This window comes from Bos taurus, unplaced genomic scaffold, assembly GCF_002263795.3.
Source record: "Bos taurus isolate L1 Dominette 01449 registration number 42190680 breed Hereford unplaced genomic scaffold, ARS-UCD2.0 Leftover_ScbfJmS_752, whole genome shotgun sequence".
NCBI classification, from domain to species: Eukaryota; Metazoa; Chordata; class Mammalia; order Artiodactyla; family Bovidae; genus Bos; species Bos taurus.
This window is the reverse complement of record NW_020192051.1, coordinates 2814-18597: the sequence shown is the minus strand read 5'-3', so window position 1 is coordinate 18597 and position 15784 is coordinate 2814. Positions and strand designations below refer to the sequence as shown.

Genomic DNA, 15784 nt, shown 5'->3' with positions numbered 1-15784 from the left:
GGATCCTTTTCCCGCCCAATGAGGGGGACTGAGGGGATCCTGACCTGCAGACAGCAGAAGCCTGTCCCCTCTCCACTGTCTTGTCAGGAGACCTGGGACAGGAGCTTGCCTCTTCCTCCTCCTCATCCAGCCAGCTGTCCCTGTTGGGTCCCCTACATCATCCCTGTGTCTGTACCCAGGTGCCCTGAGAGGAAGCTCGTGGCCATGGCTTGTACCCCCTGGAGCAATGTCAAGTGTGTGGACCAAGAATCAGGTACCCTGGCCCATGAGGAGACTCCCTCTCCCTCCTCAAGCAGTTCACACACACATACACACACTCACACACACACTTTTACAAATAAGCATTATACATAGTGCAAACAAACAAAAAATCAGATTACAGGATCTAACGTTAAGGAACTATCCTCAGGTTTTAAAAGACATTGATCTTTTGTGTATTAACTATAGGTTTTGTTTTGTGAAGCCCAAGAATACTGAACTCTTGCCTGGAAAATCCCATGGACGGAGGAGCCTGGTGGGCTGCAGTCCAGGGGGTCGCTAAGAGTCGGACACAACTGAGCGACTTCACTTTCACTTTTCATTTTCATGCATTGGAGAAGGAAATGGCAACCCACTCCAGTGTTCTTGCCTGGAGAATCCCAGGGACGGGGGAGCCTGGTGGGCTGCCGTCTCTGGGGTCGCAGTGAGTCGGACACGACTGAAGTGACTTAGCAGCAGCAGCAGCAACAGCAGCAAGAATACTGAAGTAGGTAGCCTATCCATTCTCCAGGGGAGCCTCCCAACCCAGGAATTGAATCAGACTCTCCTGCATTGCAGGGGAGTCTTTACCAGCTGAGCTACCCAGGAAGCCCTACATATGGCAACTTATATCTATAACAGTCTATTTTAAGTTGATAACAAGTGTGATCCCATTCTAAAGCTCATCATTTTTAGTCTCCTACCCCCAACATTGTACATTTTTGATGTCACTTTTCACATCTTTTCATCTTGAATATCCCTTTGTTAATTATTGTAATCATAGTTATTTTTACTGCTTTTGTCTTTAAGCTTCATATTAGCTTTATAGGTAATCAAACCAGTACTGTTACTAAATATTTACCTTCCAGTGAGATTTATTCTTTCTTATCTGTTCTTGTTATTATTTGATGGCTTTTATTTTCAGCTTAAAAAAAATTTTTTTAACATCTGTTTTAAGGCCAGTTTAGTGATTAACTCCTTTAGCTTTTGTTTGTCTCACCATAACCATAATGTGCTCAGTCATGTCCGACTTTTTGGAGCCCACCAGGCTCCTCTGCCCATGGAATTTTCCAGGCAAGAATACTGGAGTGAGTTGCCATGTCCTCCTCCAGAGGATCTTCCCCACCCAGGGATGGAACCTGCATCTCCTGAGTCTCCTGAATTGGCAGGCGAGTTCTTTAGCACTAGCGCCACCTGTCTGGAAAACTGTTTTGTTTATGAATAATCACTTTGCTATGAAGAGTATTACTAGTTAGACGTTTTTTTCCTTTTAGCATTTTGAATATATTGTGCCACTCCCTTCTGACTTGCAATTTTTGTGCTGAAAAGTCTGTTGATAGCCTTATGGGGGTTCCCTTGTAGGTAACAAGTTGTTTTTCTCTTGCTGTTTTTAATATTCTCTCCATTATCTTTAACTTTTGACATTTTAATTATAATGTGTCTTAGTAAGGATCTCTTTAAGGCAGCAGCAGCAGCAGCAGCAGCAGTAAGGATCTCTTTAAGGTCCTTATTTGGAACTTTCTGAGCTTCCTATATCTAGGTGTCTGATTCCTTCCCCACATTAGGTAAGTTTTCAGCCATTATTTAATCACATAAGTTTTCTGCCCCTTTCTAGTTCTCTTTTGGAGCCCTATAATGCAGTATTGCCCTATAATGTCCTTTAATGTTGTCCCATAAGGTCCTGAAGCTATCTTCACTGTATTTCATTCTTTTTCCTCTCTGATGTTCTGATTGGGTGAGTTCCACTGCCTTGTCTTTTTTAAAACATTTTTTAAAATATATATTTGCCTATTTATTTGGTTGCATCAGGTCTTAGTTTTGTCACATGGGATCTTTTGTTGCAGTGCATGGACTCTCAAGTTGTGGTGTGTGAGGTCAGCAGTTGCAGCATGGGCTTAGTTGCACCGTGGCATATGGGACCTTAGTTCCCTGACCGGGGATCGAACCTACATCCTCTGCATTGCTTTCTGGTAGCTCAGCTGGTAAAGAATCCACTTGCAGTGCAGGGGACCGCAGTTCAATTCCTGGGTCGGGAAGATCTGCTAGAGAAGGGATAGGCTACCCACTCCAGTAATCTTGGGCTTTCCTGATGGCTCAGCTGGTAAAGGATCCACCTGCAATGTGGGAGACCTGGGTTTGATCCTTGGGTTAAGAGGATCCCCTGGAGAAGGGAACGGCTACCCATTCCAGCATTCTGGCCTGGAGAATTTCATGGACTGTGTAGTCCAGTTCAGTTCAGTCACTCAGTCCTGTCCAACTCTTTGCGAACCCATGAATTGCAGCACGCCAGGCCTCCCTATCCATCACCAACTCCCGGAGTTCACTCAAACTCACGTCCATCCTGTCAGTGATGCCATTCAGACATCTCATCCTCTGTCGTCCCCTTCTCCTCCTGCCCCCCATCCCTCCCAGCATCAGAGTCTTTTCCATTGAGTCAACTCTTCACATGAGGTGGCCAAACTTTGGAGATTCAGCTTTAGCATCAGTCCTTCCAAAGAACACCCAGGACTGATCTCCTTTAGAATGGACTGGTTGGATCTCCTTGCAGCCCAAGGGACTTTCAAGAGTCTTCTCCAACACCACAGTTCAAAAGCATCAATTCTTCGGCGCTCAGCTTTCTTCACAGTCCAACTCTCACATCCATACATGACCACTGGAAAAACCATAGCCTTGACTAGACGGACCTTTGTTGGCAAAGTAATGTCTCTGCTTTTGAATATGCTATCTAGATTGGTCATAACTTTCCTTCCAAGGAGTAAGCATCTTTTAATTTCATGGCTGCAATCACCATCTGCAGTGATTTTGGAGCCCCCAAAATAAAGTCTGACACTGCTTCCCCATCTATTTCCCAAGAAGTGATGGGACCAGATGCCATGATATTATTTTTCTGAATGTTGAGCTTTTTTTTTTTTTTTGAATGTTGAGCTTTAAGCCAACTTTTTCACTCTCCTCTTTCACTTTTATCAAGAGACTTCTTAGCTCGTCTTCACTTTCTGCCATAAGGGTGGTGTCATCTGCATATCTGAGGTTATTGATGTTTCTCCCGGCAATCTTGATTCCAGCTTGTGCTTCTTCCAGTCCAACGTTTCTCATGATGTACTCTGCACAGAAGTTAAATAAGCAGGGTGACAATACACAGCCTTGATGTACTCCTTTTCCTGTTTGGAACCAGTCTGTTGTTCCATGTCCAGTTCTAACTGTTGCTTCCTGACCTGCATACAGGTTTCTCAAGAGGCAGGTCAGGTGGTCTGGTATTCCCATCTCTTTCAGAGTTTTCCACAGTTTATTGTGATCCACACAGTCCATGGGGTCGAAAATAGTCCGACACAACTGAGCGACTTTCACTTTCACTTTCCTCTGCACTGTAAGCTGGAGTCTTAACCACTGGACCACCAGGGAAGTTTCCACTGCTTTGTCTTTGAGATGACTGATCCTTTCTTTACTTTACCTAGTCTGCTGCTGAACCCTTCTATTGTTTGTCAGTTCAGTTATTGTATGTTTCAGCTCTGTGGCTTCTATTTGACAGTTTCTTATATTTTCCATCTCTTTGTTGAAGTTCTCACTGTAGTCATCCATTCTTCTCCCCAGTTCAGCAAGCTTCTTTATGACCATTACTTTGAACCCTTTATCAACTAAATTATTTATCTCCATTTCATTAAGGCTTCTTTCTAAGGCTTTATCTATTTAGTCACTTGGAACAGGTTTCTCTGTTTCTTCATTTTGCTTGATTCTCTGTGTTTGTTTCTAGACAGTAGATGAAACAACCACCTCTCTCCCAGTCTTGAAGGAGTGGCCTTGTGTAGGAAATGAATTTTTCATTCAGCCCTACCCCTGCTCTTAGTCATCTCTCAAACTCTTGGGATTGTTGAAGCAGCCTACTATATTTTTTAAGAGTTCCCAGTAGTTGAGCATGTGCCAAGACCCGTCCTATTGCAACGGAGCAGGACACTATGGTCCTTGCCCCTCCCCCCACTATGTCCTCTGCCTGCCTCTTGTCTATGGAAAACTTCAGTCCAAGAATAAGTTTCATCAAAGAAGTGAGAAATGCAGAAACAAAGGAAAATAGTCAAAGGAGACCAAATTATAATAATGTAGTCATTAAACTTAGTCAACGATCTTTAGTTCTTTCTCAAGGGCTATAGATAATATTCTGAGCCATATCCTGTGAGCTGTCTTTTTTTTTTTAATTAATTTAATTGGAGGCTAATTACAATATTGTAGTGGGTTTTGCCATACATTGACATGAATCAGCCATGGGTGTACATATGTTCCTCATCCTGAACCCCCTCCCACCTCCTTCCCCATCCCATCTCTCAGGGTCATCCCCATGCACCAGCCCTGAGCACCCTGTCTCATGCATCAAACCTAGACTGGCGATCTAGTTAACTATGATAATATACATATTTCAATGCTATTGTCTCAAATCATCCCACCCTCATCTTCTCCCACAGAGTCCAAAAGTCTGTTCTTTATATCTGTATCTCTTTTGCTGTCTCACATACAGGGTTATCATTACCATCTTTCTAAATTCCATATATATTTGTCTTAGTATACTGTATTGGTGTTTTTCTTTCTGACTTACTTCACTCTGTATAATAGGCTCCAGTTTCATCCACCTCATTAGAACTGATTCAAATGCACTCTTTTTAATAGCTGAGTAATATTCCATTGTGTATATGTACCACAGCTTTCTTATCCATTCATCTGCTGATGGACATCTAGGTTGCTTCCGTGACCTAGCTATTGTAAACAGTGCTGCGATGAACATTCAAGTACACATGTCTCTTTCAATTCTGGTTTCCTTGGTGTGTATGCCCAGCGGTGGGATTGCTGGGTTGTATGGCAGTTCGATTTCCAGTTTTTAAAGGAATCTCCACCCTGTTCTCCATAGTGGCTGTACTAGTTTGCATTCCCACCAACAGTGTAAGAGGGTTCCCTTTTCTCCACACCCTCTCCAGCATTTATTGTTTGTGGACTTTTTGATAGCAGCCATTCTGACTGGTGTGAGATGGTACCTCATTGTGGTTTTGATTTGCTTTTCTCTGATAATGAGTGATGTTGAGCATCTTCATGGTGAGCTGTCTTATAGATACTGAAACCCCAAGTGGAGAAGTTAACTACATGATGACCAGACTGTACCCAGGATATGAAGTGCCACAATTCCAAGAACTGGCCTCAGAGAAATGGAAACAAATGGACCCTGAAACTGTACCTAAAACAATCAAGATGATGCTGGTCAGACCACCGATGACCAATTTGAAGATGACTATCAGAGCTGACTCTGCTGTTTCTATATGTGGTTCCCTCCTCACTTCTGTCTATAAAAGCTCTTGCCCACAGGTTGCCGGTGGGGGCGGGGAGTCGGCCTTCGGATAGATGTTCACCACTCTCGACCCACAGTTGTCAGCATCTGAAATAAAGCAAACTTTCCTTACCACCAACCTGGCCTACTTATTGGCTTTTGGGCAGAGAGCAGCCAGACCCACACACACACTTTCAGTAACACTATCCCAAAGGGGAAGATTTCAGTGCCTAGATTCAGGTTGACTGGAAGTCAGCCACATACACACACAAAGAAATTTACAGGCCAATGTTCTTGATGAACACAGATGCAAAAGTCATCAACAAAATTTTAGAAAGCTGAATTCAACACTACATTAAAAGGACCATACAACATAATCAGTGGGATTTATTCTAAGGATGCAAACTATGATTCGAAATTTACAAATTAAAAAAAAAAAACACAAATTAGTCAATGTGATATACCACATTAATAAAATGAGGAACAAAAGTCTCATGGGTACAAAAAAGCATTTGACAAATTCAATATTGATTTATGATAAAACTCTCAACATAGCAGACATAGAGGAAATACACCTCAACATATAAAACCCTGTGTGACAAGGCCACAGCAAACACCACATTCCATAGTGAAAAGCTGAAATTATCTCCTCTAAGATCAGGAACAAGATACAGACACTCACTTTTGTCATCTTTATTTAACATAGTATTGGAAGTCCCAGCCAGAGTGATTAGGTAAGGAAAAGAAATAAAAAGCATCCAACTTGGAAAGGAGGAAGTAAAAGTGTCACATTTTGCAGGCAACATGATATTATGTATAGAAAATGCTAAACACTCCATTTAAAAAAACCTCTTAAGACTAATAAATGAAGCCAGTATAGTTACAGGATATAAAAATCAATATGAAAACATGTGCATTTCTTTACATGAATAATAAACCAGCAGAAAGAGAAATAAGAAAACAATCTAATTTACAATGGCATCAAAAGAATAAAATTCCTATGAATAAGTTGAATAAATTTAGCCAAGGAGGTCAAAGACCTGTACATTGAAAACTGCACAAATAAATGGAAAAACAGTCCATGCTTATGGATTTGAATAATCAATATTTTTGAATGTCCATATACCCATAGAAATCTATAGATTCGATGCAATTTTTATCAAAATTTCAATGGCACTTTTCACAGAAATAGGACAAATAATTAAAATTTTTACAGAACCACAAAATATTCCGAAGAGCCAAAGTAATTTTTTAAAAAAGATAAGGAAGGCTGGTGGCATCTTGCTTCCTGATTTCAAACTATGCAAGTGAAAGTGTTAGTCGCTCAGTTGTGTCCAGCTTTGCGACCCCATGGACTGTAGCCAGCCAGGCTCCTCTGTCCATGGAAATTTCCAGGCAAGAATAATGGAGTGGGTACCCATTCCCTTCTCCAAGGGATCTTCCCAACCCAGGGATCAAATCTGGGTCTCCCCCACTGCAGGCATATTCTTTACCATCTGAGTCACCAGGGAAGCCCTGTATTGTAAAGGGAGAGTCTTAACCACTGGACCACCAGGGAAGTCCCTTAATGAAGGATTTTTGCATGTATATTTATAACAGATGTTGATCAGTATTTTTTTTTTTTTGGTAATGTCATCGTAAGTTTTGGATACCAGGGTTGTGCTGGCTTTATAAAACAGTGAAGAACTGTTGCCTGTTCATATTTTCTGAAAGAATTTGTATAAGACTGATATTATTTTTTCTATGAATATTTATAGAATTCCTCAATGAAACTACATGGGCCTGCAGTTTTCATTGCTGTAAGATTTTAAGTGATGAATTCTAATCCATAAAAGATATAGGATTAATCAGATTTTCTTTTCATCTTGTATCTGTTTTACTAAGTAATATTTTCAAGGAATTTGTCCATTTTATCCAAGTTGTCAAATTTATCTGCATTAAATTATTCCTAAGTTCCCCTTATTGTCCTTTCTATGGCTGCAGAGTTTGTTATAATATCTTATCATTAATTGTTGATATTGGTATTTTTTGTTTTTTGGCCTTTTTTCTTTTAAAATTTGGTTTGTTAATTTCATTAATCATTTCAGAGAATCAACACTTGGTTTGTCAATTCCTTTCATTATTTGTATTCTATTTCATTGATTTCTACTGATATTATTATTTTCTCCCTATTCTTTTGAGTTCAATTTGCACTTATTTTATGGTGATTTAAAAATGTGAATCTTCAGGTCACTTTTTTTTCTTTAATTAAAAAAATTTTACTCCCCATTTCTCCCAACCCCCTATTCTTTTAATAGAACATCTTTAATTGGAAGAGCTTCCCAGGTGGCACCAGTGGTAAAGAACCCACCTGCCAATGCAAGAGACTTAAAGAGATGTGGGTTCAGTCCCTGGGTAGGGAAGATTCCCTGGGGGAGGGCACAACCCACTCCATTCTTGCCTGGAGAACCCCTTGGATAGAGGAGCATGGTGAGCTACAGTCCATAGGGTTACAAAGGGTAGGACACGACTGAAGTGACTTAGCATGCGCTCACACTTTAATTAGGAGAAGGTGATGGCACCCCATTCCAGTACTCTTGCCTGGAGAATCCTATGGACAGAGGAGCCTGGTAGGCTGCAGTCCACGGGGTCACTAAGAGTGACTGAGCGACTTCACTTTCACTTTTCACTTTTCACTTTCATGCATTGGAGAAGGAAGTGGCAACCCACTCCAATGTTCTTGCCTGGAGAATCCCAGGGATGGGGGAGCCTGGTGGGCTGCCTTCTATGGAGTCGCACAGAGTCGGACATGACTGAAGTGACTTAGCAGCAGCAGCCGTAGTACACTTTAATTGAAAACTGCAGTTTAAGCACTGTGTTAGCAGCTTTTCACAAGTTTCCATTTAGTATATATTCATTACTATTTGTTTTGAAATTCAAAAAAAAAATTTCTTTTGATTTCATCTAAGAACCATAATGATTTGAAGGATGTTGCTTAATATTCAACTCCAAAATTTTGGAGTCTTTTTCTAGAGATCATTCTTGACTGGCACTGTAATTTCATTAAAGTCAGAGAACAGAGTTTATATTATTTCATTGCTTTTAAACTTATTTAGACTTTTTAAATTGTCTAGAATGTGGTCTATCTTAGTGGAAGTACCACATTCACCAAAAAAGAATGAGTCTTCATTAGATGTTGCAAGCATGCTCTCTGAATGTCAATTAAATCAAGATGGTTGATTTTTCTTTTTTTTTCTAATTTGGTCTCTCTGTGCAGCTTCGAGGATGTTAGTTCCTCAACCAGTGAACCTGTTGTGCCCTCCATAAGACAGCAGAGTCCTAACCACTGAACAGTCAGGGGAATTCCCATTATGGTTGACAGCGTTACTTCTGTTGTTGTTTAGTGGCTAAGTTGTGAGAGACTCTGCAACCCCATGGACTATAGCCTGCCAGGCTCCTCTATCGAATATTCCAGCAAGCATGCTGGAGTGGGTTGCCATTTCCTCCTCCAGGGGATCTTCCCCAGCCTAGGGATCTAACCTGTGTCTCTTGCATTGGCAGACAGATTCTTTACCGCTGAACCACTGGGGAAGCCCGATAATGTTACTACCCTTTTACATTTTCATTAAAGGGTGATATGATAGTCCTTTGATTTCATCAATTTTTGCTTTATGTATTTTTAAAGCTCTTTTATTAGGCACAATATATTTATGGTTAAGATGTCTTCCTGATGAATTGATACTTTTAACACTACAAATGTACGTTTAAAACATCTTTGGTAACATCAGATGAAAACTTGAAATAGTCTTCTATGGACCTGGGCAATCCTTCAGCATTGACATTCAGTTATCTCTATTCTGTCCCCAGCTTGCTGGTCACATTTCCCACAACCCAGATCAATACCCCCATGCCCCTCAGAGCAGGACAAAACAGTAACATTAGTGCAGGCATCTTAGAACCCACACCACCCATGCATTCAGGGGGAGTCCTGTCTGCAGCCTGCTGAGTAGCCCTGCACAGGGGCTGTGGGGCACCGGGGACAAGGCGAGGTCCTTCCTTTCCTCAGGGCAGTTCTGGCCATAGGAACCTGAGGCACAGACAGCGATTCCCGTAAAGTCACCAAGGTGAAAGAGCCTGCAAGGGCTGCAAGGCAGATGGGACAAGACTCCCAGTGGCAGGGAACAGGTGTGGACATGGAGGGAAAAGTCCCACAGTGCCAGGATCACAGACAAGAAGGAAGTCAAAGTAATGGGAGTGGGGGTTGGGGCTGGGATGGACGAGGAGGAGGCTTCCTGGTGTGTAATCTCCATTGCAGGGTGTTTGAGAGACAACCACTGGGGTGCACCGGGTGCGGTGGAGATGTGAGACTTTGCCACTCACAGACTTGTGGCGTGTGTGTGTGGAGGGTGGGTTGGGAGTGTGAGAGAGAGAGAGAGACAGGAGGGAGACAGGAGGGCTGCGGTGGAGCAGCAGCATGGGACAAAAGAGAGGGAATCCAGGAAACTTTCCTGGGGGTCCAGTGGTTAGGATGCTGCACTTTCACTGCAGGGGTCAAGGTTGGATCCTAGGTTGGGAACCTTGATTCCTGCAGCCTTTGAGCCTTGGCCAATTAAAAGAAAGAAAGCAAGTGAGAAGGGACGATGGGTTGTGGAAATGTCTTCAGTTCGGCTCAGCAATTTGTCCACTCTGCTACCAAGCTGGTGAAGTTAGACATGAGTCCGGACTGGGGATTTCCTTTCGTGCTTCTTACCACTTACTTCCCGCAAGTGATGTAATACTGTTAGCTGGGTTTGCAGAGTCTAGTTGGACCTTGCTGTGTGCCCAGGTTACTTCCTGGAGCTGATGTAACTGTTTTAGGGTCTAGTTTGATTTTCACTCTCCCTTGATAGGTCACCCAAAACAACACTACTCTTTCCTCCCTGGGGACAAATGGGCCCTAAAAGCTGCACCGTTTCTTTCTTTCTTTTTTTTTAAACAAAAGATTCTTTAAATTCTATAGTGCTTTACAATTTTCAAGCGATTCACACACATGATTTCATATAATCTCACAATAACTCTTCTTTTCCCCTCATCCCTATCTTGCCCCTCACTGCTTCCCTCTTCTCACTGGTAACCACCAGGTTGTTCTCTGTATCCCTGAGTCTGCTTCTTTTTTGTGTGTTACTCACTAGTTTGTCATAATTTTTATATTGCACGTGTAAGTGTAAGTAACGTGGAAGTAACATCATACAGGGTTTCTCTTTTACTCTAAACCCCATCAGCTGTGACAAAGCCATAGTGTCAGACTTGTTCTCAAGGTCTTCCTGTACTCTGAGACCTGTTTCTTCTAAGATTTGTGTGGCTGTGGGTAGTTGTTTTTACAAGTAAAAACACAGCTAGGTTAACAGTAGACCCTTCCGCCTGGAGTTCAGGGCAGCCATTAAATAGTTTTTTCAGAATGCATGCCACAACTGTTTCAGACTCAAAACAGAAATCAAAATAACATCTTCAGACCCTTTCCTCCTAAACTAGACAGAGCCCCTGAGGCTAGCCGCCTGATTACTGGGGATTTACCCTGTAAGCCCTGTGGGTTGCTGCAGAAGAAAGTAGAAGGAATTTGCAAAATGACCAACAGCAGCCAAGAAGGGGTGCTGAATGCAAGGGAGGGTGGGAAAGCTACTTTTCTGTAAAAATCGAGGGGAAGAATAGATGCGATGAGCATATTCTAGAATCTCAACATAAAAGGAGAGGAGAGAGGGAAAGGAAGAAGGGAGACGGGAGGGAGGAGCGGGGAAGGAAGGGGAGCAGAGAGGCTTCCAAAGGAGTTTTCCATTCCTTTTCCTCTGGAATTTACTTCTGGGACAGCCAGACAAGCCTAGGACCGGGACTGAGAACACGGGCTCTTCTCCCTCTGGGCCCGGGTCTGTCCTGCCAGGCCCTGAACCTGCTCCTTCCCCCCATTCAGCCCACGGTAGATCTCGCTCGGACATGCCCCGGCCGCAGCTGACCCGGGCAGGCACGCCGCCGGGTTTTTTCCCGCCGCCATTTACCGGCCACCCGGCGCGCCTTCCGGAGTGGTACCCGCGGTGGTACTCACCCACAACACGACACCCATGACGAAGACGAGGTACCCGAACCGAAGTTTGGGGCCACCGGAGCGCCCTGCGCCGGCGCTGGAGGAGGCCGGTGCCCTCCGTCCGCGCTGCCCCTTGCGGTCGGGCAGCGTTCGCTGTCGAGGTCCCCGCAGGCTGATGGTAGGCACGGTCATGAGGAATCTTCACGGTAGTCCGTGGAACTTGGAAAGCCGGCCTCTGATGTCTAGACTTCGGAGCTCTTCTGTATACCTCCGCTCCCGCGCACTGTACTCAGGCTTTTGGAGAAAGCAGGCTGCTGTGGCCCCGCCTTGTCTTAGGATATTGCTCAATCAGTCCCGGAAAAATAAGAATCTTCGCGCCGCTCTCCTGTCTCCCTCTCGAACGCGAGTTGAACGCAGCCTGCGTGCGTGCTCAGTCGCTCAGTCGTGTTCGACTCTTGGCTGACCCCAAGGACTGCAGCCCACCAGCCTTCTCTGTCCATGGGCTTTCCTAGACAAGAATACTGGAGTAGGTTGCCATTTCCTCCTCCAGGGATCTTCCCGATCCAGGGATGGAACTCTCCTCTCCTGCATCTCTTGCGTTGGCAGGCGGATTCTTTACCAGGGAGCCACTTGGGAAGTCCAATACATAAAGAGTTGGCATTAAAGGTTCTTCTTGAACCGGATCCCTTCTCAGGGGCAACGACCCTCCTGAGCTACCTCTAGTCCTCTGACTACCGCCTTCTACTGGCTCTCAGCTTCTGCTCCTCCCATGCTCATTGACAGTGTGGGTGCAGGGGAGGGGTATCACTGCCTCCAGAGTCACGTGGCAGCTCTGTGCCAGGGAATTGTTGAATCAGAGGTTTGCTCTTAGCATCTTAGTAGCCAGGTGCCTGACTGGAGCAGATACTCAGTGAATAGGTGGGTCGACAGGATGAAGGTCACAGAGACTGCCATCGGTGGGTCTGAATTCAGGTCACAAATAGGCTTCGGATCTCCTCCATCACTACCTGTGCCTTGCAGTAATGCCAGGGTCAACGTCTGACTTTCACACTTTCATACCAACTCCTCTCGACCCTACTGCTGCTCTTGCAGTCAGGCAAGCTAGAGGAATCCACTCCATTCAGCCTTTTTCTTCCCTGTAGATTCTTTAAAGCCTTTGGGAAACAGAACTGCTGGCGGCTAATTGGCATAGGAAACCAAACCGGCCGGGAGGAGGAGGTCCCCACGTGGGTCGGGCGCGTCCGGCTGTCCCTAAACATGCGCGCTCTGCTGGACTTCGGTTGTGGGGAGTCCAGTATTGGGTGAGCGGCACAAGACTAGGTCCTACAAGGCTAGGGCGACTGTGGGCTGGGGACCGGGCAGGGGAGACACGAACCGGGAGCCTCCAGCTCCACCCTTTTGTATCAGTTTTGTGAGGCCGGTGTGGTAGGAATTAAAATTCCTTTTTCCTCCATATGTTTATCCAGCGGTTCCAATATCATTTATTAAAAACACTTTCTTTTCCCATTGAATAATATTACTGCCTTTGTTGAAATCCAATTGACCATCTATATGTACCATTTCTGGACACTATATTGTGTTCCATGGATCTATTCATTTTCTCTCCTGTGCCAATACCACGTTGCCTTGATTGTGTGCGTGTGTGCTCAGTCGTGTTCCACTCTTAGCGACCCCATGGACTGGAGTCCGCCAGACTCCTCTGGCTGTGGAATTTCCCAGGCGAGAATACGGGACTGGGTTGCCATTTCCTCCTCTAGCAGATTTTCTGACACAGGGATGGAACTGCGTCTCCTGCTGCTCCTGCACTGGCAGGCAGATTCTTCACCAGCAAGCCGCCTGGGAAGCCTGTTGCCTTGATTACCATAGCTTTATAGTGAGTGTTGAAATCAGGTAGTTTAAGTCCTCCAATTGTTCTCTTTTTCCTCTGAAATTGTGTTTCGATATAAGTTTTATATAAAATATTTAATTAAAAAATCCTGCTGAGATTTTAATCGATATCGCATTGAAAGTGATGATTGACAAGAATTGACATTTTAACAATATTGAGTCTTGCAATCAATGAGATGGTTTTATATTAGACCTTTCTTACTTAATCTTGACAACATTTGGTAAGCTTTCTATGTACAGATTGTATACATCTTTTGTAAATGCATTCCCAAATGTTTCTGATGCTACTTTCAGTGGAATGGTTGAGATTATTGGTTTTTCTTTTCAGTCCATGGGTCCCAAAGAGTGGGACGTGACTGACTGAGCATGTTGTAGACAGCTTATAATTTCAGCTTGCTTTTTTCCAGTTGGAGAATCTCAGCCTTATAATTGACATGTTTATTCTAGTTACATTCATTGTTGTAGCTTTATTCAGAATATATGATTTGCCACAATTTCTTCATTTTGCCTTTGTTTTTTTAAAAATATTTTCATTGGGTATAAATGAGTAATGAGTCAACAGGTTTCTTTCACCACTTTAATTCTTAGCTCCATTGTTTAAGTCAGGTCATTCATTGGTCTTTTGAATGCAAAAAAAAATTTTTTTATGCACAAAATTTTCTCTTTGTTACTATGATGTGCCCAGGTGGTGTTTTCTTTATATTTATCTTTCTTTGGGACTTTCTAAGCTTTTCAAATTTGTAAATTGGTGTTTTGTACTACATTTGAGAAAATTATAGCCATTTTTTTTTCTCATTTGTTAGTTATTTCTTTTCAGTCTTCAATTCCAAACATATTCCATGGTGTTGTCCCGAAGGTCACCAAGACTCTGTTCCCTGTTTTCTTTCAGTTTTTTTAACCTCTGCTCTTCAGATGGAATGCTCTTTAGATCTATCAAACCTCTCTTCAAGTTCGCTCATTATGTCTTCTGCAGTGTTCAAACTCCGTTAATAACATTCAAGTGAATTTTTAATTTCAGATAATGGGATTTTCAGTTCTAAAATTTCCTTTTGGTTCTTGTTTTATAGTTATCACTTCTATGCTGAGATATCCTAACTTCTGTTCATTTTAATAATTTTCTACAGACCAAACATATATTTAAAAGCTCCCCAAAAGAGATTCTATTATGAATTAGAGGTGAGAGCCAGTAAAAAGATATAAACTTTACCCGGAATGAAGAGATATGTAATGGGAAGTAGCAATAGCAGAAAATGTTAAAATCCCTCTGTCCGTGGGATTCTCCGAACAAACATACTCGAGTGGGTTGCCATTTCCTTCTGTAGGGGATCTTCCCAACCCAGGGATTGAACCTGGGTCTCCTGCATTGCAGGCAGATTCTTTATTGTCTGAACCACCAGGAAAGTCGACAGAGAAGGTATTATACTTTATTGACAAAGAAGTCTCAAGGGAAACCCAAAGACAACAGAGAATAGATAAACAAGCACAACAAGGGAATTTTCGTCTCTGACAGCAACCGCTACAGTAAACACCTTCTCCTAGCCAGACAAAAATAAAACCTTACCCTAAACACCTGCTTAGCTCAGGTCCTTTACCAGTTACATTATGTCTAACTTTAAGCACAAAATTATATGGCATCCTAAAAGACCAAAACCAAAAACACTCATTGAGTTTTAAGAGATAGAGCCAGCACCAGAATGAGACACAGATATGGTGGAGATGTTGGACTTATCACATCGGGAATTTAAAACAACTAGGAATAATATGCTAATGATTCTAATAGAAAAGTGGGCAACATGCAAGAACAGACAGGAAATGTAAGCAGGGCGATGGACACTTCAAGAAAAAAATTAAAAAGAAATTCTAGTAACAAAAAACCCCACAATGTAACAGAAATAAAGGATGCTTTTCCTGCCCTCATGAATAGAATCAGCGGAAGGGGAAGCATCAGTGAGCTTGAATCAATGTCAACAGAAACTTAGAAACCTAAGTACAAAGGGGAAAACAAAAGAATTAAAAGGGCAGAACCGAATATTCAAGAACTGTGGGACAATTGAAAAAAGAAGTAACATAAACACAAGGGGAATACCAGAGAGAAAAGGAAAAGAGAAGAAAAAGAAGTATTCGAGGAAATAATGACTTCAAATTTTCAAAAATAAATGATAGACACCAAACCACATATGTAGGAAACTAACAGAACAACAAGCAGGAAAAATATTTTAAAAAATTTATGCATAGGCATCTCATACCCAAGCTACAAAATACCAAAGGAAAAAAACAGAGAATCTTAAAAGAGGCCTAACTTCAAGAGGGAAGGGATATGTGTA

The 15784-nt window shown here is 42.8% G+C and overlaps 1 protein-coding gene across 3 annotated transcripts in view; it reads right to left on the bottom strand.

The window, feature by feature from the left end:
* Positions 1-11872, bottom strand: part of LOC784541 (tumor necrosis factor receptor superfamily member 10A) — a 102201-nt gene extending 90329 nt beyond the window's left edge. For all 3 annotated transcript variants that reach the window (XM_024989229.2, XM_059884498.1, XM_024989232.2), the window contains exon 1: positions 11595-11872. In XM_024989229.2, coding sequence (XP_024844997.1) covers positions 11595-11765 — 171 coding nt within the window. In that variant the 5' untranslated portion in view covers positions 11766-11872. The remainder of the gene's footprint in view (positions 1-11594) is intronic.
* Positions 11873-15784: the final 3912 nt, after the last annotated feature.